General features: G+C 42.3%; 2 protein-coding genes across 5 annotated transcripts; both read left to right on the top strand.

The window, feature by feature from the left end:
* The first annotated feature begins 381 nt into the window (after nt 1–381).
* On the top strand, nt 382–5,736 carry ptges3b (prostaglandin E synthase 3b (cytosolic)). Its single transcript, XM_041064485.1, has 8 exons — nt 382–549; nt 2,378–2,491; nt 3,464–3,533; nt 3,675–3,773; nt 3,946–4,035; nt 4,372–4,428; nt 4,548–4,575; nt 4,695–5,736. Coding segments are annotated over exons 1-8 (480 nt in total). The 5' UTR covers nt 382–547; the 3' UTR covers nt 4,715–5,736.
* Nucleotides 5,737–7,706: 1,970 nt separating this feature from the next.
* baz2a (bromodomain adjacent to zinc finger domain, 2A) lies at nt 7,707–25,368 on the top strand. 4 transcript variants are annotated; one of them, XM_041049219.1, is made up of 30 exons: nt 7,707–7,867; nt 9,115–9,238; nt 9,466–10,344; nt 11,373–13,505; nt 13,759–14,034; nt 14,136–14,513; nt 14,629–14,689; nt 15,265–15,373; nt 15,516–15,617; nt 15,748–15,970; nt 16,076–16,137; nt 16,422–16,487; nt 16,593–16,985; nt 17,099–17,353; nt 17,713–17,927; nt 18,018–18,092; nt 18,210–18,384; nt 18,493–18,555; nt 18,641–18,785; nt 18,891–19,510; nt 19,615–19,966; nt 20,215–20,370; nt 20,565–20,725; nt 21,227–21,292; nt 21,409–21,692; nt 21,790–21,925; nt 22,035–22,181; nt 22,368–22,597; nt 22,741–22,884; nt 23,415–25,368. In XM_041049219.1, the coding sequence occupies exons 2-30, from the start codon at nt 9,115–9,117 to the stop codon at nt 23,572–23,574; spliced, it is 8,190 nt and encodes a 2,729-aa protein (XP_040905153.1). In that variant the 5' UTR covers nt 7,707–7,867; the 3' UTR covers nt 23,575–25,368. The 4 variants fall into 4 exon arrangements, with proteins under 4 accessions (XP_040905153.1, XP_040905162.1, XP_040905170.1 ...); XM_041049228.1 differs by having other exon boundaries at nt 7,723–7,760; XM_041049236.1 differs by lacking the exon at nt 7,707–7,867 and adding an exon at nt 8,024–8,048.
* Nucleotides 25,369–26,245: the final 877 nt, after the last annotated feature.

Genomic DNA, 26,245 nt, shown 5'->3' with positions numbered 1-26,245 from the left:
GCACATATATTTGCACTGAATCATGTGAGATGTTTTGAGGGGAGAGGATGGAAAACGGTGACAAGGACAAGGATCTTAAAACGTGACAAGGACCCAAACGAGACACGTCTTTAAAAACAAAATAAAAAGCCAGAAAATGCTCATTGTTTTATTTTATAATATACTATATTGACAAGAGCTTTAAAGGCAAACAAAAGTCAAATAAAAATATTTAGAAAAAGTTATTGTATTGAAAGCAATTGTTCGGCTGTGGATAAGGTTATTCGCGGAGATCATAGAAAAAAAAAAATCAGTAATTTTTAGCCACCTCCTTCCCATCACCCGCAGCTGTGGCTGAAAGCTCTAGAAACGTCTAGTACGTCCCAGCTGCGCCAGAACTGCTATTCTTGTTCCGAGATACGCTAAGAGAACTGGAGTAGTACGGTTCCCGGGATAGAGGCGTTGGCATTGGTTGTGTGAGGGCAGCATTCCTTCTTTTTGCAGGCACTACCATTCTTCTGAAAAGACTGTTTTATCTGCGAAAAAGCGGCTCCCTTCACGTCTAGACATGTAAGTTGTGGAAAGTTAACGTGACGATACAACAGGGGGAAAGTGCGTTCGTACAGCATGCTTAGCTAGCTAGCTAACGTTAACCCGTTTGAAAACATGCTTTTGCAAAGGCGGGAGGTTGGCCTTGCTTCAGTGAACTCGCTAACGGTAGCTCGCTACTTAGTGGATCGTGTAAAAAAACACAGTTTACCGCTGCAGTTATTATAGCAGTCCCGGGTTCCCAGCTATAGCAGAGAAGAGGGCTACTTTTGCCAGTGGTTTGAGTCAGGTGCACCGCATGGCTTAACTAACGTAGCGGCTAACGTCAGCGTTGTTAGCTTGGCTAGCAGAATGTTCATTGATCATTAGATTAACGCCAGGTCTGTGTCAGAAGTAAAGATATTACAATTAAAATGGGAAATCGGGAGCTTTAACAACAAAGCTGTCGATTTGATCGCAAAAGTTGTGCACGGAGTGAGCAACGTTTAATCAGCATTTGTGTTTAGCGCTAGCTTCATATTGGTCCACATTCATTTGTAAGAGGATTTAGTTAATGAGGCCATCAGTTCAGTGCAAAGAGGAGAATAGCATCTATAAACATGCAGCTAACTAAATTACTTTTAACGACCTAAAAAAAAACCCGAACTAAGTGAGCAGAGGTAAGTGAGTTGTAATTGATTAGTTGTAACCACACACGTGTAACCGTACTGGGGGTATCCTACTCAGTGAGGTAGCTAGCAGTAAGTAAGGGGGGAACAAACACATTATGTGATAATACTCTCTTTGTTTCTAGTTTTCATGGATCGTTCCCTGTTCTTCTCTTATGTCTTGCAATTGCACCTGTGAAGTTGGACATTGAACTAATCATACTGGGAAGAGTGGGTAGAGCTGCAAAATTAGTTGATTAATCGATCAACAGAAGATAAACTGGCAACTACTTTGAAAATTGTTTGCCATTTCTTAAAAGCAAAAACGCCCAACATCTCCTGTTCCTAGTCTGTCAAATACAGTCTTTCCCCCTTTTCTTTGTCATGCATGATAGTAATCTGAATATTTTTGGTTTTTAGTCTGATTTCATCAAGATTAGGGCTGTAACTAGCTTTCTTGATCAATCATGTAATTGCTTAGCTTAAGGTTATACAGTTGCATCTTTATCCCACTCAACGGACCAAACCCCGAGATTATTATAATTTTTATTGATTAAGTCCAAGAAAAGAGTCAAATTGTCACAGTTGAGCAGCTGGAACAAAGGGAACGTGGCATTTTTGTTTTAAATTACAAACATACATGGATTTAATTGATTAATCAATTATTAAAATCTAATAAATATACATTTTGATGTTTTGCATTTCTGTATTTTAATATTTGACTGATTAATATGATTAATCGACTCATCATTCTGTTAACTGTTAAAAGGATTGCAGTAATAATCGTAACGTATAGCAAAACCTGAGCTGAATCCATCTAAAACATCATGTTAATTTGGCTTTCTGGTACAGGAGCACTCACTGTAACTGGATGCTGTGTGGCAACCTGATACATGGGCTTTTTGACGGCAGGCTGTTGTGCCTGAACACTTGTCCACCTATCAACAGCACTGATGAATGTGTTTCAGTTGTAGACCTGATCACCTGAACTGTTTTACAACAAATAAGAAAAAAGGGTTTGAGTTTTTTTTGTAAGTTACTGTTCTTTTTTTAACCAGATCCACATTGTATAAAGCTCTCTACAAAGGTTCTAAGAGCTGTACGTTTAATGGGCACAGTGAATTACAACTGGATATTCAATTTGTCTAATAAACAAACTATTTACACATGTTGATATTTTGGTGTCTTCTGTCTCTTCACAGGCATCCAGCAACTGCCAAGTGGTACGATAGGAGGGACTCCGTTTTTATAGAGTTCTGTGTAGCAGACAGCAAAGATGTTAAAGTCAATTTTGATAAAACAAAGTGTGGTTTCAGGTATGTTTGTCTCAGCTCTTAAAACAGACCATGAAGTTGTATTTAATTGTGAATTTCTCATTAAATGTTTGGTTGTTGGTTCCACTCTTAAAATTTATTTTTAGTGTGTAAAGTTAACTGCAGACCTTTTCCAAGATTTTCCTGTCCCAATCAAACTTCTGAGACAAAAACCCTCAAGTTGGCACAGAATTTTCTTTCTTGTTCATCACTAGGTCCTTTAGCTCAAATGGCTCTAAGACCCGTTTTCGCCTTGCTGTGACCTGTGTCATTACACTGAAATAGTTGTCAAACATGATTTTATTGAAGTGTGGCTTCATTTCGCGCAAGAAAGATAACATTGTTAGTTGTAATGCCTTTCTCTGCTTAGCTAGAGAAAGGCTAAGCCTGCTTGTGAGGTGTTTAGGGAACATCTGTAAATTGTAGCTGCAGAAAAATAACCTACATTATGCTACCCCCCCTCTAAACTGCATGAGCCTTTTTGCACACATCAGTTACATGCTGCACCCCCCACAACCACAAGTAAATTCCTCACCTGTGGCAAACACTCTAATATCTGTAAAATGTTATTTTCAAATTAGGGTGGAAACACCAGCAATATGCTGAAACGTCTTTCTGCTCAACATGGGCTTAACTTCCAGGAATGCCATGCATTTGACACTTTTCGCATGAGTTCCAGTGCTTCCTAACATTCCTGAGATTTTTTCTTTAACTAAATGAATGCTGTACAAATATTCTCTCATTTCACCAATTTTAGATGATTACAGACTGGGTTTTGTTAGAGCTAGCTCTCAGGCTACAGCCTGTGTTCAGATTCAGATAATCAAACGGTCACAGTGACACTGAAAATCTGTGTAGGCCTACTTTTTCCCCCCACACAGAAAACTGATCAGGAATCTGAAAAGTCTTCTAGTCTTCACTAGGCTTAACACTCCTGTTGTTTCATAAATTTTTTTTTTTTTTTTTTCTCCACAGTTGTCTTGGGGGAACTGACAATGTCAAACACGAGAATGAAATAGACCTTTTTGAAGCTATTGACGAAAATGTAAGTTATACCAGCTGCCTGAATCATTGCTTTTGACTAATACTGCTTTAGAACATTCACATTCAGTACTGCAGATTGGATTGTACAAAATGTTGCTGGAGATTGATCACACACTTCTGTTTTCTTTCTGTCTCAATACAGGAGTCCAAACACAAACGCACAGATCGCTCAGTGTTGTGCTATTTACGAAAAGCGCAGCCAGGGAAGGCGTGGCCGAGGCTAACAAAAGAAAAGGCCAAGGTCAGTTGCACACAGACAAACAGCCATCAAATGTAAAGGACACTGTGTATCAAAAATTTGAAATACTAACAGTTAATAGTTAGATACAGTTAACTGGTGCACAACATGAGAATAATTAGATTAATACCACCAGATCCCAATAATGAGAGACATTGACTTTGTGTTTTCACAGCTGAGTTGGCTCAGTGTTGACTTCAACAACTGGAAAGACTGGGAGGACGACTCAGATGAGGAGATGGGCAACTTCGATCAATTCTCAGATGTAAGCGCCACAATTAGTACGGATAAAATAATTCATAATTGCCAGTAACATAAGTATATGTTCCAAAATTGGTAATGAGAGAAAAGTAAGAATGTTGGCCCAGTTGTTCTACTTGGGTAATGTGGTAAATTTAACTATACAAGGAGGAAAAAGTGTCCACCATAGTCAGCTTCTCAAATACTGAAACCTGTCTTCACTCTTAATTGAATCGTTATGTGTGCCAGCTTGACAAATGACGCTGTTCACTTATGAACCTTATACTGAGAAAGACATAAAAGTTTTCCGTTGAAGAAAAATAAAGGATGTGTCTTTAACTCTGCTGGTGTAATATTGCAGATGATGAACAACATGGGAGGTGAGGATGACCTACCCGATCTAGACGGTGCAGATGACGTAAGAATCCTTTTTTGTTTTTCCTCCATTTTGTAGTGAACCCTTGTTAAACCATTGCATCATATGATAATTGTTTAACATTTTTCAACCTTCTCTTGTACCTTTTATGTCTTTTTTAGGATGAGTCTGCAGATAGTGACGATGAGAGTAAGTGTTTATGAGCCTCTGGAACAACACAAGTTGTATTTTTATTTGAGGGTTACAGTTTTTGGTAATGAGTGCTTCTTTGGATGGAAGGCTGAACTTTATTTCTGTTTTACTTTCAGAAATGCCAGATTTGGAATAGAAGACTGTAAGACTTTGGAAAGAAAATGAAAGAACAGAGGGCAAGAGAATCTTAACAAATGTATATCTTGAATTTGAAGGCAGTGACAAAAAAACTGTACATATGAGTCAGTAGTCATATTTAAATCCATAGCCTCAGCTCCAGACTCTTGACCAATCAGTCCACTGAAGGTTGATATGCATGGTATTGTACAGAGCAGCTATCTCCACTTCCATTTGCTGTACTGCACCTTTTGGGTATCTTGTTTTACTGTTAAATATTACAACTAAGCACACATTATTTGTTGGAAAAGCTGTATAGTTGTCCTCAACTGAGCAATACGTGTTAAGAGATTTAAAATTTGTTTTCAAATTAATTGTGGTTTAAAAGGATTAGGCCCACCCATTCCCAATGTTGTGGTTTTTAACTTAGTCGACCAGTGTAGTTTATCTCATGATTTAAGAAAGCACTAGCTATGTACATCAGATGAATTAGATTACTGATTGGATTCCTCTAAAGCCTTCCATGTGCTGTGAATTAGATATCCAGGAACCAGTCTTTGTTTCTGTAGCTTAACCTTCCAGCTTACATGTTTCCCTTTACTTCTTGTTTACTGTTTGGAATATTCCGAAATCATTGCGGAAATATTTGCATCTTCCCAGTGATCACCTACTTTGGTAATCTGAATGAATTCCACGTATTTAGTATCTTAACAGTACCTGTCCTCATACCCACCTAACATGCAGACTCATGTTAGACTGCAGAAGCAAGGTGAAATGTTTTGCAGCTAATGAAGAGGCTTGAAGCTTGGTTGGGCCTCAGCGTCATATGGTTCTTTGCTATCCTCCAGGTTCTTTCTGTTTGTTCATCTAGAGTAGATCCTCCCTTGTTGGCGAGGGAGTGTTGGAAAGATACGGCGACGTGTAATGACCAAATTATATTTGCACTGTCAATAAAATGTAAGGGGAGACAAGTAATGTTGAATTACAGTGGAAATTCTTTTTTTATTGTCTACATCTTTCTAATAAACTGTTTAAGAATCATTTTAAATGCCTTTTTTTGTAAATGGCATTTGACTTGTGTTTTATTCATTTGTCCCTAGATACAAATTGTGATTTTGAGACCTACCTCCTCCTCCCAGTACTATAGGAAAAAGGATAATTTAAGACAGAATACATCATGATTTGGGGAGTTGTAGGAGGTGGTTGGGCTCTGAACTGAATTGAGCAGTGAGAAGTAACTCATGTTCTTTGGTTTATATAAATGTGTAGTTTTATGCTTATTTCCGAATATCCTAAAATCAGTAATTATATCTTCACTTACATATACATTCATGGGCCACTTGGTACATCTGTCAATACAACATTTCTACCATAAATTCTACTTTTGTAATTACTTTTGTGGACAGAATAATTGTGTGGTGGTGATGACCTAGACTACATTATATTAATAGGTGTTTTTTTTTTTTTTTTTTTTCCTAATTTTTTTCTAAGCTTATGAACACTGAGTTTTGTTGTATTTAACTAAAGAGTTAATCTTACCTACTTGAATAAGATTTTGTGGAAATGTAACTTTCAATCGTGCATATTACGGCGCTAGGACCCAGAAGCCTTCAGGCTCCTCGGCCCAGAATATTAGCATACTTCCTCTTCGGGCCCGATTTCCTCAGTGTCATTTCCGAGAAGGTGACTGTAATAAGCAACAACAGTTTCCTGTTGTCACCCTGAAGTACATTAAAATAAAAGCGTAGATTAGACATTTTTTTTGTACGTGTCAGAGGATTGGATTATCACTGGATGTTGTCCGTTGGCTTTTATTAAGACCTGGTTCACTATCAACTGTCTAACTTTGTCAGATGGGCTCATTTTAAACTAACGTTTCTTTGGGGAAAAAAAATCCCTTACACCTGTGATTAGACTTCTATTTTAACAGTGAACGAAATATAGGTTTAACTGTCAATAGACTTACATCAGTATTAACACTGGCCCTGAATCACTTTGTTTACAGTTTAACAGTGGTGGAAAACGTATTCACTTTTGTGAAGTGTGTAGTAATTCACAGAGTAAAATTCTTTTCTACAAGTTAAGGTTCTGCATTCAAGATGATTGAAAGTATATAAATTAGCATTAAAATACACTTAATGTAGTAGTACTCATCATGCAGAATGGTCAGTTCTAGAATATGTAAAACATTTTAGTATAGGTTACTAATTAATAATGCATTAATATGTAGTCACCATTTAAATGTTTAAAAGTGTGTAAATGTGGGGCTACTTTATATAGGTATCTTAATTTATGGTCATGCGTAATTTATGTGTTGATTATAGTTTGTATTAATAAAATGATATTTCGAAGTAACCAGTAATTACATTTATATGATAGCAACATTTACTTTGCACATTAAGATTCTGATCTGAACATCACTGTGTAGATCTTATAAATGCTGTGCGTGAAAGATCGCATAACAGTATCTCAGTACCTGAAATTATCTGCAGAAACAGTGGGTGCAAATTCCAAAATCAAGAGCAGAAACACTCCTAGCTGGCTACAAAAAGTGTTCGCAAGCTGTGATATCTGCCAGTTGCAGGGTTATACAAAGTATTGACTTAGTAACTTAGTATGTTGTCCAAACTTCTGCTGTTTTTAAATTAATGAAATATTAAGTAACAGTGCATTGCCATTCAAAGAATAGCTCATTTCTTAATGTCTGTTTGTTGCAGGTGTTGTACTTCTTTTTTTTTTTTTTAAAAAGTAACTTGCCCAAACTTTTGCACACAGCTATGTAATAATATACATTTGACAGGGGCCAGTTTTTCTGTATAATGAGTCATTTTACTTTTGATAGCCATTTTAAATTCTTAAATATATAATAATAATAGTGTATGGTTGCCCCCATTAATCTCATTGTGATTATTACTATTATTGGGTGTTTTCTTGCGAAGTGTAATGAAGAAATGTGACCGGATGTGTCTGTGGTTACTGTTGGGAAGTTTACACTGCTCGCTCTGTTCTGTGATCATGGCTGCACTGGACCACACCAGCCATGTTTGCTAATTTAAAACCCAAAGGTTAGGGAATAGTTGTTTATTATTTATCGCTGTGCCATCTTCACCCGCATATCTGTTAAGACGAAGGTTTAGAAACATCTGCGCCTTCGAAATCCAAGGATTGAAAGGTTGGGTAGCTTTAAGTGAAATATGAGCGAAACTTTTGATGGTGGCAGTGTGGGAGGATGATGCTCTGCAAAAAAAATTGTCTGTGTGCGTGCAGCGTAAACAATGTAACTTCATCAGGCTGCTAGCTAACGTTAGCCCATGAACAAAAGGGAGCACGCCTCCATCTGTTAACAAGCGAGTGTGAGTGAGTTGACGTTAGTCACTCTCTGCCAAACGGGTTGATATTTATTTTACCCGCGGTGCTCTCCGTTGCTGATGGGCATCATGGATCCAAACCAGCGTGGTTGCGGTACCTGCTGCCTGGCTATCAGCTAACATCGCAGCTTAAGCACCGTACTCACTCCGGGTAAACGTTAAGGATGCTATCAGCTAGCTGTCTAGCTAGCGTGTTTTAGCTAGGGTCTATTGTGATGCTTTAGCTAAATAACCTTGGAACTGAAGCGAGGAATATTTTTTGTGTGGTGTTTCGCGTTAAAGTAAAGCGGCCGTTCAACCTCGAATTGGGTTATATCTAACGTCAACGGTACCAGTTGTTAGCACAGTGGACCAGCAGCGCTTTAAAGTGAATTGTTTATTTGAGAGCTAGCGCGACTTAGCTAACGCGGCGCCTGCTTTTGCAACGGCCTTCCTGGTTGAATTAGGAAATCAAGTATCCATAGATAGCTACTTTGTGTTACGAGGGAATGGAAGTGTTAAACAGCGAGCGGTGTGGTAACAGTTCCTCAGGCCTCGGAGTGACTGTAAAATATTATCGCTAATCCCACCATTGTTAGGCCGCCGGGTCTCGAATACTGTGTGGCTGCCTGGGCCGTACATTTGTCATGGTAGATTGAGGAGGCTGTGCTCATGTTAGCAGCGCCTCATCAGCGGTAATGATGAGCTTCTATCGTAATATTCCGGTTGTCCATTAAGGCTCGCTAGGGCCTGGCATCTGCTGCTGCTGGCTGCGACATTTTGACGGCTGTTGTTGGAGCGAAATGGTGCTGTCACAAACTGCAGTTGGCAAAATCTTTTAAGATAGGCATTTCACGGAGGAAATTGTACGTATTACGTAGCGTCGACTGTCTTCAAAACTGCATGAAAATAAGCGAAAATAAATAATGAATTTGTGATTCATATGGTGAAGATATCGTGCACATGCATCGCAGGCAGGCAACTGCATAACCTTTGTATACCTTTAAATAGAGAAGAAGGTATATTAAATTGTAAACGTGCATTATTTATTTAGCTTCTTTTTGTTTTTCAGATGGAGTCAAATAATCATTTCAACTATGGCACCCACTCCTCAGCAAACTCAGGACTGAAACTCTCCTCAGGGGATTCTCTTTATACTAACGGGTCCTCCATGAGTTTTCCTCAGCAGGGGAAGAGTAAGTATTTTCATATTTTTAGCACACTATCAGAATGTCAAATAAAATGAACCTTACTGTGAAAAGTTCTTGTACTTTATAGAGCCAGATGTCACTTTCTCCCTCCTTCTGACTTCTTAATTGTTTGATTTGGTATTATTAAGTGATTTCAACAATAAAGTTCACAAACCCAATATTTCATTAATTGTAAACCTTTTTAACTCGACTAATGTTCTTGTGTTTAACAGATATGAATGGCGAGATGAATGTGAATGGCGCCACTACTGTACTTGGGTCCAGTGTGCCTGGTTCCCACCCACCAACAGCTCCTTACCCACACATGAGCAACCACCACCAGAGCAACATGGGCTATGACTACTTGTGGGGTGGGCACCCTCAGTATGGTCCAGCCATGGGTTCCTCTCCTGGGCACGGGATGCACCCGAAGCAGCCAACACCTGGGATGGCGCAGCCTCAGTCACAGCACCACTTCCAGGGTCATGGACAGTACCAACTGAACGGGGGTATTGAAAGCTCCCATCAGCCCCCTGTGGCAGGCCCACCAAACATGCCTCTTACTGGAAGTCAGTACTGGAACAGGAATAACCCTGGCCCACAGCAGATAGGTTATAATTCCCACAGTATGTATGGGACCTACCAGAGTCAGGCACATCCTGGGATTACACCATCACAGCATCACCAGCAGCAGTCCTTACAGCCTCCCCCTCATCAGCCGTCACAGCAGCACCTCCACTCCCACCGCCACCCACACCACCACCACCAGCAGCACCAGCAGCCACAGCATTATGGCATGATGCCTAATGGGATGCCCTACTACCAGCATCAGCCCCAGCACCCGACCCTGCCATCTCCTCAGCAGCAGCAGCAGCAGCCACAGCAATCGCAGCCTCAAGGCCAGGCTCCCATGATGCCCCCTGCGGCCCAGAATTTTACTCCTCCACGTGGCAGCCCACAGCACCACAGTTTAGGCAGGGGGGGCACTGGCAGCCCTCTCCCTGTGGGGATGACCTCTGCACCAATGATGTCACCATCAGCAGTGCAGGATAGTGGATCACCCAAGAACCACAACAGAGATAGCAGTGTGGGAATGCCTTCTGTCATGCAAGGTGACTGCTTTACACTTGTAGATGTTTTTGTGGAATCTTTTTTTTTTTGCCTCATTGGATCCTGTTAGTCCTTTTGTGTTTCCCCAGTTTCCATAGAAAGTAATTATTATTACAGATGTGTCTGCAGTTGTTTAGTTCTGCAGTCTGACTGCATTTCTGTTAACTATTTATCTACCTGTGTTTCAGTTCCTCATAAATCAATCTCATAAATCTCTGAGATCTCTGTGAATGTGCATTTCCTCCTTCCCTAAATGTCACCAGTTGAGCGAGACTCATATAGCCAAACTGTCTTCTTTCTTTTTGGCCACACTGGACATAGCTTGACATACTTGACAGGGCACTCCCTGGTTGCATTACAGTTCATCTGTACAACGCTACATTGTAGAAACAGTTATTGAGAACACCTAACTGATTTCAGCCCAGCTGGGGATATTTTCTTGCTTGGAGGTTCACTGTCTATTTTACTTGTCTGATTACTTAAGTGGTTGATTGACAGACAATTAATAGATATTTAATTAATAGCTTTAAAGCAGAAATGCTAAACATTTGCCAGTCCCCACATCTCCAATGTGGAGATTTCTGTTTTTGTCTAACATGATAGTGAACTGAATATTGTTGAGTTTTGCACTTTTGGTGAGACCAAGACATTTGAGTGTTAGTTTCAGCTCTGGTGAATGGTGGGAAATTTTTAGAATTTTTATAGCTTCATCAAGAAAATGATTGGCAGATTAATCATTAATGAAAATAATTTCTATTTGTAGCTATACATGTGGCACTGGTTTAGTCTGCCAGTGCTTATTAGTGAGGTAGTGCAAAGATTTAACCAGCAGATGTCACTGTTAGACTATGTGCTAGGGTGTGTGCATCCTTTGGAGATAAACTGTCATTAATGCTGGTTGTTAGGAATAGCTAATGTTTACTGAATTTAGTCCATAAAACATCATTATTTCTTTATCAAAATTCATTTTGAGATTGACCGTCATGTGCTTTCGTATACAATATTCTCACTTTTGTTGATTGTCTTTCAGGACATACAAGGGAAGCTGTCAAGGAGGTAGACACAAGCTATAATGGCAATGAAAGGGCACCCGTTGCTCAGAGGCTACCCAAAACTGACAGTTACCAATCCAAACCTTCTGCGGCTCACGTGGGACCTACAAGTGATTATCAGCAGCATTCTGATCAGCCAGCAGCTCAGTGTCCAGAGGTTGTTTCTCCTGTCAGAGATGCAACCATTAATCCACCTCCCCAGTTTGTGTCATCGCAGCAGCTCTCTGTGTCTCCATCTTCTGCAGCAGTGTCAGTGTCTCTAACCAAGGCCCCTGCAGCTTCTGCTCCCTCTGGATCTCCCATATCTGCCCCTGGGCCCCCAGTTGTACCATCCCATGATGTAGAATCTACTCCACCACAAATCTCAGTACCTACCAGTGTGTCCTCTGCTCAATCTCCAGCTGCTTCCCCCAGGCTTTCCTCACCTCCCCTGGTGCAAGGTCTCAGACCTCCTCCTTCATCTGTGACTGAGATATCCCCTGCTGGGTCCAAGCATTTGTCAGCAGGGTCCTCTTCCTCCTCCCTGCCGGCATCACCTTTAAAGACGTCTACACCTCTAGCTTCAACTAATAGTGAATCTAGACCTTCCGCAGTTTCCTTGGTCCCTCCAGTCTCTTCTTCATTGGAGTCTGTGGCTCATCAGTCAGCATTGCCTCCTACAGCTTCTGGACCTTATACAACTGTCTCCCCGCCTGCCATTGTGTCCACGTCTTCTTACTCAATGTCTACACCCATCTCATCTCTTGAGCAGATGGTTCAAGGGTCCAAGGTATCTTGCTTTCCTGATGCATCTGGAGCTCAGCACGAGCAGCCTGGGCCCCCAAGATTGATGTCTGCCACTTCAGCTGGTCTGGTTCCACCTCTTAGGTCAATATCAGGATCTTCAACCTCAACACCACCTGACTCTTGTTTATCAACATCTGCATCTCCCATGTCTGTGTCAGTGACTCCTTCAGTTGGCAGCAAACTTTGTGAACCAGCCCCCACACCCCAGCACCAGACATACACTCCCCCATCTGTTGACACTGGTCTTTCCCCTGCCTCTGCAGCATCATCACCACCAGGGGGGGTGAATTTACCCTCTCTAGCAGCCCACGAAAGTCGTACAGTCCAACCTCTGTCTACCCTACCTCTTCTAACCACTCAAGCCTCCAGGACTGCACCTGTGTCCGCCCCTCCTGCCTTGGTGTCTTTGCCTCCTGCAATGGGTACGTCTTCTGGAGTGGTCCAAAGTTCTGACTCTGAGCAGCATCCACCTAACACCACTCCTCCTTGTGCACTAAAGCAGTCGTTTCCCAAGCCAGAGCACCACGGTCATAGCATGGATAGGAAAGCGCTAAGTAATAAAAGAAACGAAAAACCAGAGGAACACCTCTCCCAGCTTGATTCAGACACAATAAGGACACCACAGAGGGTGGAAGTTACTGAGACTCATATATCTGAAATTTGCTCACATAAATCCTTCACTGATCTTCCTGGGAAACCATTGCAGACCAATATTGCTTCTGATAAAAAGGCAGAGAATAAGCAGACAGACTTTGAAAAGCACCACATGCAAAGCAATGTCAGTGACATCTGTGAGACAGAGGACTCTCTCAGAAAGTCTCAGCTTCACAGTTCGAGGGTAGAACATATGACTGACGAAGAAAGTTTTGATAACTCTTCATGTGCTGCTTCTCAATTTGATAGCAATTCAAAGTGTGACACCCCTTCTAGAATTGAAGTTAGCTCAATCTTTGAAAAGACCTCTCATTTAGGCGGCGACAGCTCATGTATAGATCACTCCACTGACTTTGACTACAGCTCTCACTTGAGAAAGGACACCTCTCAGTTTGACAGCACCTCCCATGCTGAAGGGGAAGCATCTACTGTGTTTGACACCACTCGAGAAAGCAGCTTCTCTGTGGAAGACTCCAGAGATGACACTCTGGACTCCACCAGAGAAGGGGAAACCTCTGAGGCAGAAGAGACCAAGAACAGTTGCCAAACCACGGGGGAATCCATGCTGGAGTCTTCGCTAAACAACACCTCTCAGATGGAAGAGCCCTCTGTCGACTCAAGTGATGTGTCCAACTTGAGCTCATTTGTGCAGTCTCAGCCTGGTCGTCAAGGTACCGTCTTAAAGGTCATGGTCATGGAAACTATTATCACATGTGTTCACAATCAGTAATTATTAGTTGAGATATGTAGAATGATATATCTTAACAGGATTTGCTTTCTTTCTCACTATAAAAAAATGCTTCTTTTTTTTCTCCTTTCATTTCTGATTGAGTTATACGGTTCTCCCTGTTTTTCTTCTGTCATTATCTTAAAATTGTAATTTATGCCGACACTGTTTAATGTCATTGTTTCATCTTAAATTAGGACCTGAAGCAGAGTGGGAGCCCAGAGGACATGATACACCAGACTCAGCTGGACGGATAAGCATTAAGACAACTGTTAATGAGGCAATGACTCCTCCAAGTTTCAAGATGAGAGATGAGAACTTCATTGCCTTCAGTACCCCAGCCGAGAGCCCTGCTGTACACCCACTCCAGCCAGTAACTGATCAGATTGTGTCAGCTGCCAGAGGACAATTGAAAACCCCAGGGAAACCACGCAAACCTCGAGCTCCAAAGGCAATATGGATTAAAACCCCAGGTATTCAACATTCTGATGTCACCAAAATGTTATGTTAAAAAATCTTTGATTTTACTTAAAATTAATTTCTTGTCTTTTTTTCTCCTCCCTTTTATTTTAAGCTCCTGAGGAGGCCCAGCGGAAACCTCGGGCTCGAACCCCTAAAGTGGAGAAAATCAAGACAGAGGAACAAGGAGGCAATAAAGAGGAGGGAGCCACGGGCAGAAAGAGGAAGAAGTCCCTCAAAGTGGATGTCAAAGAAACATCAGATGTATCTGGAGAGGCTGGGCCTCCCGCAGAAGAGTTTGATTCAATCACAGCCACAATTGAAGCTGTTCTGGCCAATGCTTCGGCTATTAACACAGCAGTCGAGAAACCCAAGAAGGCTAAAAGGGCCAAGAAACAAGACCAAGAAGGAAATGTAGTTAAAACACAGAAACAAGATGCTGAAACGGCCGCTGATGATGGTGATGAAAATGATGACGACAGCTCTACTGCAGGTAATAAAGAAGATTATAATGGGGGGGGGGGGGGGGGGGGGGGTCGGTGTTGATGCATGATGTCACAGTTTAACAGTCTAATTCTAAGCCTGGTTGTGTGCATTTTTCTAAACAGGTGAATCTAACAGACGAAGGGTGGCAACAGAGGATCAGGTCCAGTTTCCTCTGATGCACGGGTAATTATTCCACAATTAAATGTTGATGTATTTGTATTCCATAATTTATGTACTGTAATAGCTACCTATAGTATGCTATTAATTGTAGATTAAAATCATAACCGGTTAAAGATTGTAAAAACATTGTTAAACAGCAAAATTCATGCAAACAGTAATAGAAGAGATTTCTTTTCCTTTTAACTATGACTAATATGGTAACTGTCCAAGACATACTCAACAGGTATGGATAACTGTCCAGAGTAAACCCCAGCAGGATTACATCTTAATTAAAGTGTTCTGCTTTTACACCATGGTGTGCTATCCATGCTCCTCTCCCAGTTAATAATGGTGAACAAAATATAATCATTTACCAAAATAAACCAATAGTGAATTTGTGAAGTAGTAAACTGACAAGAGTTGGGTTTCCACTTGTGACACATTTTGTCTTACAAATTTCTGTTTTTATTTAGTTTAGAAAAGTTTTCAAAAGTGTGTAGTGTCTATATATGATTCCAGTTCTTGTTTGTTTGCTATACTTTGGTGTCTAAAAAGCTACTGTGTGACAGGGATGTAATAATGAACTCTCTTAATCATAGGTGGAAGAGGGAGATTCGCGTGAAGAAAACAGAGAACCGCATGAAAGGTGAAACCTGGTATTACACACCATGTGGAAGAAGGATGAAGCAGTTCCCAGAAATAGTCAAGGTAAATTTTCTCAGCTACTAAACAGAACCAAGTTGTTAAGTTGTTGAAAGCGATGCATTTCATCACAGATACAAGTGATGATGTCGACCATCATTTTCCTTCTCTCTTGTCTGTCCTTCCATCTCCTGCTTGCTTTGCTCAGTACTTGAAGAGACACACGGACAGTGTGGTCACCAGAGAACACTTCAGCTTCAGCCCACGCATGCCTGTTGGAGACTTCTATGAAGAGAGAGAAACTCCTGAGGTCTGTACATTGCTCAGTTCAGCATTTATGCTTAATAATAATAAACTTCAGGGTCAGAACTCAATGTGTGAATGAATGTGAATGTGCAGAAGACTTTGGGAGATTCACTGTTTTCTAATGTATGTTACAGGGTATGAAGTGGGTCCTCTTGGCTAATGAGGAGGTTCCCTCCATGATCATGGCCATCACTGGCCGACGAGGCCGACCTCCAAACCCTGATAAAGAGAAATCCCGCAGAGTTCGTGGAGTGAGGGGAGGACAGGCCCGACGCCCTGGTAGACCTCCCAAACCCAAGATGATTGACCTCCTTAGCAAAGTTGACGCTAAGCTGTTGAAGCGACTTGAAGCCAAGGGTGAGTGGAAGTTGAGTTGAGTTATGTGTGTGTCGGGGTGTGTTTGGTATGCATCACCTCAAGAAATTTGTAATGTGGTTGATTACTTTTATTTGCTATTTCTAGAAGCTCTTACGGAGGAGGAAAAGGAGAAGCTTGCAAAAATCAAGAAGAAAATGAAGAGAAAGGTTTGTAGTTCAGATGGTTTGTAATTTTGATCTCTTATGCCAGAGGTGTCCAAACTGTTCCACCAAGGGCCTTGTGGCTGCAGGTTTTTGTTCCAACCAAGCACCAGCACACCAGACTTGGCTCATTTAATCAACTGATCTCAGTTGAATGGTCAAACTGTGTGCTCTTCATTGGTTGGAACAAAAACCTGCAGCCACACGGCCCTTTGTGGAACAGTTTGGACACCCCTGTCTTATGCTGTTCACATCTCATATTGATTTTGTTGCTGCTGTTCATTTTCTAGGCAAGAATGAAGCGAAGGGAGGATGCTAAGATTAAGAAGATGAGAGAGGAAAAAAAGAAAGCCAAGGTACAGACAAAACTCAGAAAGTGATTTGAAAATGATTTATCAGTAATGTCCAAAGCGCCGCCTCTTCCTGACCTCCACCTATTCTTTATTTGCTCGTTGTTTCAGCTTGAGCAAGAGGCAAAGGCCCCGGAGGTGAAGGCAGAACCAACTGACCCAGCAGCCCCACAGGTCACACAGCCAGCATCGGAGTCTGCTGCAGAGCCCAAGAAGCCAGGCCGCAGAAGGTCAGTCAAGCTTGAGGCTACTCCACCAATACGGCAGACGGACGAGGAGAGGATAGCCCAGGGAAAGAGGGTCCTGGGTGCTCGGAGTAAAGCAAAGGCTCTGGCTAAAGCTCAGGCAGAGGCAGAGGCAGCAGCTCAGGCTGCTCTGTCAGCTAAGAGGGCAGCAGAGAGGAGAGCACAGGCCCAGAGACGTCTGGAGGAACGAAAGAGGCAGCAGTTAATTGCAGAAGAGCTGAAGAAACCTACAGAGGACATGTGTCTCACTGACCACAAGGTGAGTTTTAATTTAAACCCAATTTGCTTAGATCTTCTCTGTTAAAACTCTCTTTTGAAACTGTAAATTGAAGACGTTTTGTCAGTGTGATCATGACACTTTTTCTCCACTAGCCCTTGCCAGAGCTGTCCCGTATCCCCGGTGTGGTTCTTTCCGGCACAGCCTTTGCGCACTGCCTGGCTGTGGTTGAGTTCCTACATGGCTATGGAAAGTTGATCGGCCTCAATGTGCCGAAGGACATCCCCAGCCTTGCTACCCTGCAGGAGGGCCTCCTAGGCCTGGGCGACAACCAAGGAGAAGTCCAGGACCTACTGATAAAGCTGGTGGAGGCTGCACTCCATGATCCAGGCCTGCCGTCATATTATCAAGTGTGTGATTAGAGCTGAAATTAAGTTGATTTTTCTTCAAGCAATAGTACCAAACATTGAGTAGTTTCAGAATCTCCAGTGTGAGGATTTGCTGCTTTTCTGTGAGTTTAGAAGTGTTTGTCAGACAAAACAAGCAATTTGAAAATGTCATCTTGGACTTTTTTTTGGCATTTTACACAATTTTCTGACATTTTATGGGCAATCAGTAGTTTAAACAATCATGAAAATAATCCTTAGTGGCAGTTGCACTTTGAGCCTTTTCTCCGTTAATGCAATTCCTGATTCCTGAATTCCCTGATGAAGAATGATGTAGATTTTAATCTACGTTTTCCTCTTTGTCTTTCTGTTCTAACCTTCAGTCTGTGAAGATCCTCGGGGAAAAGCTGGTTGAGTTAGAGCTTACCCGCAGCACAGTTTCAGAAGTACTTCGCATCTTTTTGGAATCTCACGGTTATGAGACAGAGGTGTGCAACTCACTGAGGACCAAAACATTTCATGCCCTGCCCCCTGACACCAAGGCAGCCATCCTGGGTTTCCTGGTGGAAGAACTGAACAGCAGTAACATTGTGACAAGGTTAGCTCAAGAACTAATTACTTATTCTAAGGCCACATTTTTACATTAAAGTGTGTTACTGTTTATTAATGTTTGCATTTTATATTTCAGTGACATTGACAACACATTGGAAAACATGGCAACTTACAGGAAAAACAAGTGGATCATTGAGGGGAAATTGCGCAAGTCAGATCATGGTTTTGTCTCTTCAAATACAAAATAGTTAAATATATTGCTCAGATTCTCTATAACTCGAAACACAGCAATACAACATGTTGATCCTGTTTGTTTTCTGCTTGCCAGACTGAAGACGGTACTAGCGCGTCGTACGGGACGCTCCGAGGAAGAGCTGTGTTTTGAGGAGAGGAGGCGTAGTGCCCGAGTGGCCGAGGAAGAGAACCTCAGTCTGGAGGAGAGTGGTGTGGTCCTGGAGAGAGGCAACCGTCGTGCACGTAAAGAAGAGCCCAAGCTCAGTGATGTGCGTACCTGCCCCCCCCACCCCCTTTTTTTTTTTTTTTTTTTTTTAGAATGAGAACCTGATCATTTCTACATTTGATTTAAATTTAAATTCTCTCTCCTGCTACAGAGTGAGAGTCCTACCAACGCCAGCATTCCAGAGCTTGAACGGCAGATAGATAAGCTAACCAAGGTAAAACCGGTGCTATGCAGACACAATACTTCATACATTTATGTTGCATTATATTAACTATTCATCTGTCTTTGTGTGTCAACAGCGCCAAGCATTTTTCCGTAAAAAGCTGCTACAGTCGTCTCATTCCATGCGGGCCATATTGCTGGGCCAGGACCGTTTCCGGCGCAGATACCTGGCTTTGCCTCACCTCGGAGGAGTTCTAGTCGAGGGGCCAGAAGAGCTCTTGAGTGAGTCTGAGTATAAATTCAAATGTTTATAGTTTCCAAACCCTTGGCCTGTCCATCTTTATCTACTGTTTGTTTTGTTTTTTAAATCACATTTCTATCTTGCAGCTTCAGGTGATGTCCTTGTAGCTGAGGTGCCCGTCACCTTCCTCAAAAAGGAGCCCAAAGTTGAAGAGACCCCCATTCCTACCACTCCTCCTCCTACTCTACCTTCCTCTCCTTCCTCTGCTACCCCTACCCAGACCCAAACCTTGTCTCCAGAGGAGGACCCCCTTCCTGGGACTGCATCCCTCATGAGCAGGCCACGAGGACGTGGCCGTCCCCGTAAAATCAAACCAGAGGTGGAGCTTCACCTCCGCACAGCAAAGATCCGCCGCCGGCGTCGAAGCAGCGTCAGGTCTGGTGGTGAAGATGGGCCGGGATCACCGAACAGTGGCACGCAAGACCTCACACAGGCTGCTTTCCAGAATTGGCTTAGCCAGTCCCAGGAAGCAGTGACCAACGGCACATGCTCAGCAGCAGGGGAAGCTCCAGAGGGTAATCGACCCGAGGAGAGTGTAAAGGAGATGGCAGAGAAACAGGGGCAGTGGTTCAACCTGCTCCCCAAACAACCATGTGACGATAACTCTATAACTGAGCCCCAGATGCCCACCTCACCCAGCTCACCCCCTAAACTCCTCCCTCAGATCCCGAGTACTCTGCCTGCATTGGCTGCTCCACTCATGCAGGTTTGCCCACCTCAGTCAATAAAAATTCATTTAATTATGCTGTAATAGTGCACTTAAAGTATAATGTACAGCATATTAATAAATAATCTCTTCCCACCCCTCAGCCGGACCCACTTTTGCCTGGCTTGGCTCCTGCTGACCCTGTGACACCGCAGTCTAACAGCAGCACCACAGCAACACCACAGGACCCTGCAGCCCCAGCTTCTGCTGATCCTGTCGGAGCCCCGCCACCGCTTCCTCAGCTTCTTCCAGCTCCCATTCCACCCGCTCCAGCCGCTCCTACCACCCCTGCCAGGCCAACTCGTAGGCGGAGGAGAGGCAGCAGAGGCAGTAGTCCTGCACGCAGAGGGCCACGAGGAGCTGCAGCAAAACGCCGCGGCCGCCCTCCCAACTCTGTGTTCCAGGAGCTTGAGCAGCAGTACTTCACACAGCTGGTTGTCAAGCCCATTCCAGCATGTAAGTAGTGTTTAAAAAGAGAGTTATGATTTTGAGCAAGCATTCTGAGAGATGTACTTGTTTTCGTTTCATTTCTTTCAACTGCTACCACATTTAACAGTTCCTGAACTACTGTATGAGACAGTTCAGAACTGATCCTGTGGTTTATGAATCCCCACTCCTGACAGTGCACAAAAATGTACTGGAAACATTTTTCTATCTTATTTTTAACTCATATCATATATGTGTCTCATATATTTCTTTTCCAGCCATGGTCCGTGGCTGGTGGTGGATCAAGGATCCAGAGGAACTGTATAGCACCTTACAGGCCCTCCATCCACGGGGCATCAGGGAGAAGGTGCTCCATAAGCATTTGGCCAAACATATGGAAAGCTTAGCTGAGATGTGCACCAAACCTATTAACGGTGAGTATTGTTAGTCAGTCTCTGTTGTCTAGTGGACTTTGTCCCTCAAGATTTTAAATCTGTCCAATTAATTTTGTTACACTGACATCATCGTACCCGAATCTCTGGATTCCCAGGGGAGATTTCCTTCTGCATGTTTTCCCCTGTCGCCCTGTGTTCTCCTTAAAACTGTTCTTTTTGTCGTTTCTGGCCAGACCCAGTATTTGAGTTAAAGGTAGAGGAGAAAGATGTGCTAATGGAGGCTCTGCAGCAGCCATGGCAGGTGCAGGAGAAGGCCATGGAGACTGACGTCAGCGCCCTGCAGTGGGTGGAGGACCTGGAGCAGCGAGTCATTGCTGCTGACCTCCATCTGAAGGTAAAACATCACTTCTACATCAAAACAAAGACTACTGTTCAAGTTCACTTAAATTGTGATTTTTTTTATCATGACAATAATAATTAAAGATATGATATGATGTGTGGCTTTTAAATGCGATTCTAAGAGATGCGAGAAGCATATTGGGACAAATGTATAAATGTTTTAAAGTTGTTGAAAAAGTAGGAAATGGCTGAAGAGAAATTTGGGTACCAGCTTGAGATCTTTTTTGCATGTTATACCCCATCTCCCTTTATTCCCTGTCATCTTTCAAATGTCAGAATCTCTAAGTTAAAAATCCCCACAATAATCTTCCTCTTCTTTTAAACTGGGAGTTAAAGTAACAGAAAGAATTTCCCTACGGGGATTAATAAAGTTATTCTGATTCTGATTCTGATTCTGAATATTTTAAAAATTAGCAACAAGTGATTGTAGTTGCAGACTTGGCGTCATTTAGATGTGCACATACATACTTTCATCTGCCTTTTGTGTTTCTTCTAGGCACCTCCTCAGTGCTCGATGAATGATACTGAGTCTAACACAGAGACACCAATGGCAGAATTTCAGGTAACCAATAAAACTTCGCTAAACTAAACTAAAAATACACAAGGCATAACTCCTGTGGAGTTATTGCTGTGACCGATACTTAACCTCTTCCTGTTTTCACTCTGCCCCCTTTTAAGCCCTACACAATCCCAGATCCAGACTCCACACGGGATGACCTCCAATACTACGAGCATGATGCTGACCCACGTGATGACTGGATTGTGCGAACTAAGAAGGAGTGGTCCGGCCTGCCTCGTATCGCCACACACCCTCTGGACCTGGCCGTGCTGCGACTGGCTAATCTTGAGCGAAACATTGAGAGACGCTACTTGAAGGAGCCGCTGTGGAACCCAGCTGAAGTGATGCGCCTCGCTCCCCTCACCCCTACACCAGGAGAAGAGCATCCCATGGATGTCATTAGGTGAAGAAGACATCTGGGCTTTGGCATGTTTACTTTTATTTATAAGTATATGTGTGTTTGTATTTTAATCTTACTGTCTAATTTTCCTCTGTACCAGCCTGGAAAGTGAAATCACCTCTCGACTGCGAACATGGCGCCAGGCTCTAGATCGCTGTCGAAGTGCTCCTCAGCTCTGTCTGTGTTTACTTCAGCTGGAGAAGGCCATTGCTTGGGAGAGATCTGTGACTAAAGTGGTGAGTAAATTTATCTCATTCAGTTAACACTCAAAGTAACACAAAAAAATAATTATCACAATAAGGTTTTTTTTTTTTTTTTTTATTCCTGTCCACTCTCTTTTCCTAGACTTGCCAGGTTTGCAGGAAGGGAGACAATGACGAGTGCCTGTTGCTGTGTGACAGTTGTGATCGTGGCTGCCACATGTATTGCCTGAGGCCCAAAATCACCCAGGTGCCAGAGGGAGACTGGTTTTGTCCAACCTGCATTGCCAAGGTAAGAACCAGTGATTCTTTACTGAGAAACACCTTCAAATTGAATAGAACTTCCAGGAAAACCATGAGCTGTTCTGGATCTAACAGCATTTTGCTGCATTTGTTTCCCTCCAAGTCATTTGTTCTGTATTACATTTGCCCCTCATTAGCTCTGTCTGTTTCCTTATTTATTTGCTCTGCCTCTCAGGAGGAAGGTGAACCACTGCGCTCATCGAAAATGAGGATCAGGGTGAAAAAGAGAAGATACGAAGACGACAGCTCTGAAGATGAGATGACAACGCGACGTAGTTCTGGAATGGCAACGCGGAACAAGGACAGTGGGGCATCCTCCTCATCCTCTCGTTACTCTGGAGAAGGAGGCAGCACGAAGCGCCGTCGCATGACAACCCGCAACCAGCCTGACCTCACCTTCTGCGAGTGAGTCCTTCCTTTGTCGCCGATTACCTTTTCACATGCAGAATTATATAAATGTTAAAGAAAAGGATTTTAAGTCTATAGGATAGCATTTATTTTGGCAGTTATGTTGTCATGGATTAATGTTAATGTTTATTTCCTGCCAGGATCATTCTAATGGAGATGGAGGCTCATGCAGATGCCTGGCCGTTCCTTGAACCTGTCAACCCCCGACTGGTACCAGGCTACCGCCGCATCATCAAAAACCCCATGGATTTCCTCACCATGAGAGAGAGACTCCTACAGGGAGGGTAAGAGCTTATCATGCTATACATTTAATTACTACTTTATTTATTTAGAAAGTGGTCTTTGTACACTGCCTATACCTGTACTGTGTATAGACAGGTGTGTAGGAGATAAAGCAGTGGATCCAAACAAAAGCTCCTGTACACCGTCAATACATTTTTTTAGTCGCTATATTATAATATGAAGGCAAAATCCCCTCAACTTTGAGTTAGCAGTGGATAATAGGTAAAAGTAAGGCTAGAAGCTTACAAAAAAAATCACAACTGTGGATTAAATAGGAAACACAAGGAAACAAGCATCATCCAAAACAGTTAAATATTTCACTGAAACCCACAAAATATGTATAGAAATTTTATATGTATAGAAAAGTCTCACAATGAGAAATACACACCCCCCACTTCAGAGACAATTTTTTCTCTTCTGTGTGACTTTGTTTCACATTCAGCAGCTTTTCTTCCCTCTATCATCTGCTACCTGAGAATAATTTGTCTCTCTCTGGTTCTTTTAAACACTGGCCCTCTCTTCCTTGCCTCAGGTACTGCAGCTGTGAGGAGTTTGCGGCAGACGCTCAGCTGGTCTTCAACAACTGTGAGCTGTTCAACGAGGACACATCGGAAGTGGGAATGGCCGGGCACTCCATGAGGCGCTTCTTTGAGAGCCGCTGGGCGGAGTTCTACTCAAATAAGGACAAATAGGAGCCTACGACGTTCCCCCTGATGGTGGGGCTGTAGACTGTTGGTGCTTTCACCGTCCCAGTCACACTCTCTCCATTACTGCTAAGACTGTCTGGAGGTCCCTCCAGCCATGTGTATTCTCTCATGTATAGGTATATATGTATAGATTTTGGCTATATGTCTGTTATTGTTTCCTCTACTGGCCGAATCTTTTCGAGGCCCACAGCTGAACTGGCTTGAACTTGTACCCATTCCCCATCACAGAGAGTGAGGACTTGTCTCTTTTCACTTCTCCTTCCTCCTCTCGTGTCTCCTCATCTTCACCTCAGCACCTCATCTCCCTGTTTGCGTTTTCCTGTCACGTCCTTTCACAAGCCCCATGTCGTAGCGAGGCCTTTGTTCAAGCCCTGCTCTGGGGTGATGACACGGTCTCAGGCCCTGAGTATTTTGGCTCTCAGACTCGTACTAAAGGTCAGGGACTGATCACACTATTGCAGCTGAACTGCTGCATACTGGACCTGCTTAGCACCGCTCAACAACAAAATGGATCAAAACTCTTCAGAGAGCTTGGGCCATTTCTTACCTGTTCAATGGAAATGTAATGTAACGTGGTCTTATGCCTAGAAGTAATTTTTTTGCTCAATATATTTTTATTATATATTCTATATATAAATATATATAAAGATTACAATAGCTGGGATTATTTAATAGCAATAGCTTGTAGTGAATGTGTACAGATTACCTTATAGAGATGTCTAGATGATTTATGAAAAGGCCAGTTAAACTAAAAGGAATCTGTTCTTGGACTGTCACGAGTAGACGTTGTATAACCTCCACTTAAAGTCTTGCACGCACACATACACACGTTTTATCAACACACACACATACACACAACCTGCACATGATTTCACACACATACCCACCTTCTGCTGCTGTGTGAAAGACACTGGTTTCTGAAACTGGAGGATTTTTAATGTTGGTCAGTCAGTCTGGGCTGAGAATCTTAATATTTCACTGTCTATTTTGTTGAGAGTAAATAATCAGCTAATTACACCACATCTGTGTCACAACTGAGAGGATGCTGCTGCAGTTTTAGCACATGTTAAATAGTCTGATAAGAGAACACAGCTCACACTGAAAATTTTGCTCTTATATACTACAAAATTGCCTCAAGACAAGGTAGTGTTTGAAGCTTCAAAAGGGCAACTGAGCGACTAATCCATGTTCAAAATGAGCATGGATTTTCAGTGGCTCGTTTGACCAGGTGAAAACATCTGAAGACGTTATATGCAAGGCTAAAATCCTCTCATTTGAAAGACTAGAATTGCAAAGGAGGTTTGATTATGAAGCACTGGGCACATCATTGCCTAGTTTTCTGTCTTACATTCCTTTTATTGTTTTTTTTTTGTTGTTTTTGCTGTTTAAGGGCCAATGTATGATGTTGCGCGGCATGGTTGGTGCGATATGAAGGCGACAGGATGACTCCACAGTCCGGGTTTTATTTAAACTTGTTTCTTACACTGAACTCAGATCCGTTGATAGGAAATAAACTTTGATGTTCCTTGTTACACTTAAAGGGACAAGACGTTTTTTCAAAAAAGAAAAAAAAAAGACATGAAAACCAAATGTGGTGTTAAGTGAATTTTTAATAATGTACAGTTTTGGTGACTTTAAATTTGTTCCTTTATATTTTTAGGACCAATTCATCATTTTTAAGAGGAGGTATTACAAGACTCTGTTGTATTAAGGTGATGTAACACGTGTGCATCTGTAGAATGTACTGTGAGTTGAATAAAAACCACATCTAGTAGAGAGTATTTGTTTTGTTACTTCATCTATATTTGAACCTTTTCCATGTGTGTTGTCCATGCCGGTGACCCAAAATTACTCTCACATGTGTATCTGTCTGTGTTTGTTAGGCCTGTGTTGAAGTAAGTGAACGCAGTCCCTCCTGACCGCTCTGAACTGGATAAGAGAAGTTGATTCATACATCATCTCTACAAGATAAAACTAGGTAGGTATAAGTAATTCGTAAAAAAAAAAAATCTTAACTTGAGATTTACTTACTAGCTTTTTCTGCAGCTTTCATCAAAATGAAGTGGAAAAGGTTGTAAGTGGACCTTGAGTTCAGTTTTTTTTTCTTTGGGGGTGAGGTAGTACTTTAAAGGTCAAGAATAAACATAAATGCTCAACAAATGCTGACATGAAACACTTGTATTTGCCAAATATTTGTGTTAGTGAAGTCCATGGTACATTTACAGTGTGCTGACAGGTTCTGATAATTGTTTGATAGCAATCAACACAAGTAAAGCATACCTGCAAAGAAAGTGACAATAAACAGCAGTGGGTTTATTGGCAGATGAACATTCTCATGATAGTCTCACGCACTTTTACATACACCGCTCATGCCTCTGCTATACCTCACTGTATATCACATGGCCAGAGTACTGCAATACATCGTATTTATGAGTGAAAAAGAGCTCTCAGCCATGACGGAAATCTGGTGAAGTGTTTGGAAGGGGCTCTGTAGCTCCCTGGAGAGTCCTGTCTGAGGCACATGCTGCTGGGAACGTCCTGCCATCACTCCCAGCTGCTCTACAGTGGTAGAGACTCAAGTACAACACACACACACACACATTTATATTCGACACTCATATCTACATGGATAGAAAAAAAGAAATATATGGATATA

The sequence above is a fragment of the Toxotes jaculatrix genome, chromosome 2 (genome assembly GCF_017976425.1).
Source record: "Toxotes jaculatrix isolate fToxJac2 chromosome 2, fToxJac2.pri, whole genome shotgun sequence".
Taxonomy (NCBI): Eukaryota; Metazoa; Chordata; class Actinopteri; family Toxotidae; genus Toxotes; species Toxotes jaculatrix.
This window is presented reverse-complemented; position numbering and strand designations above follow the sequence as displayed.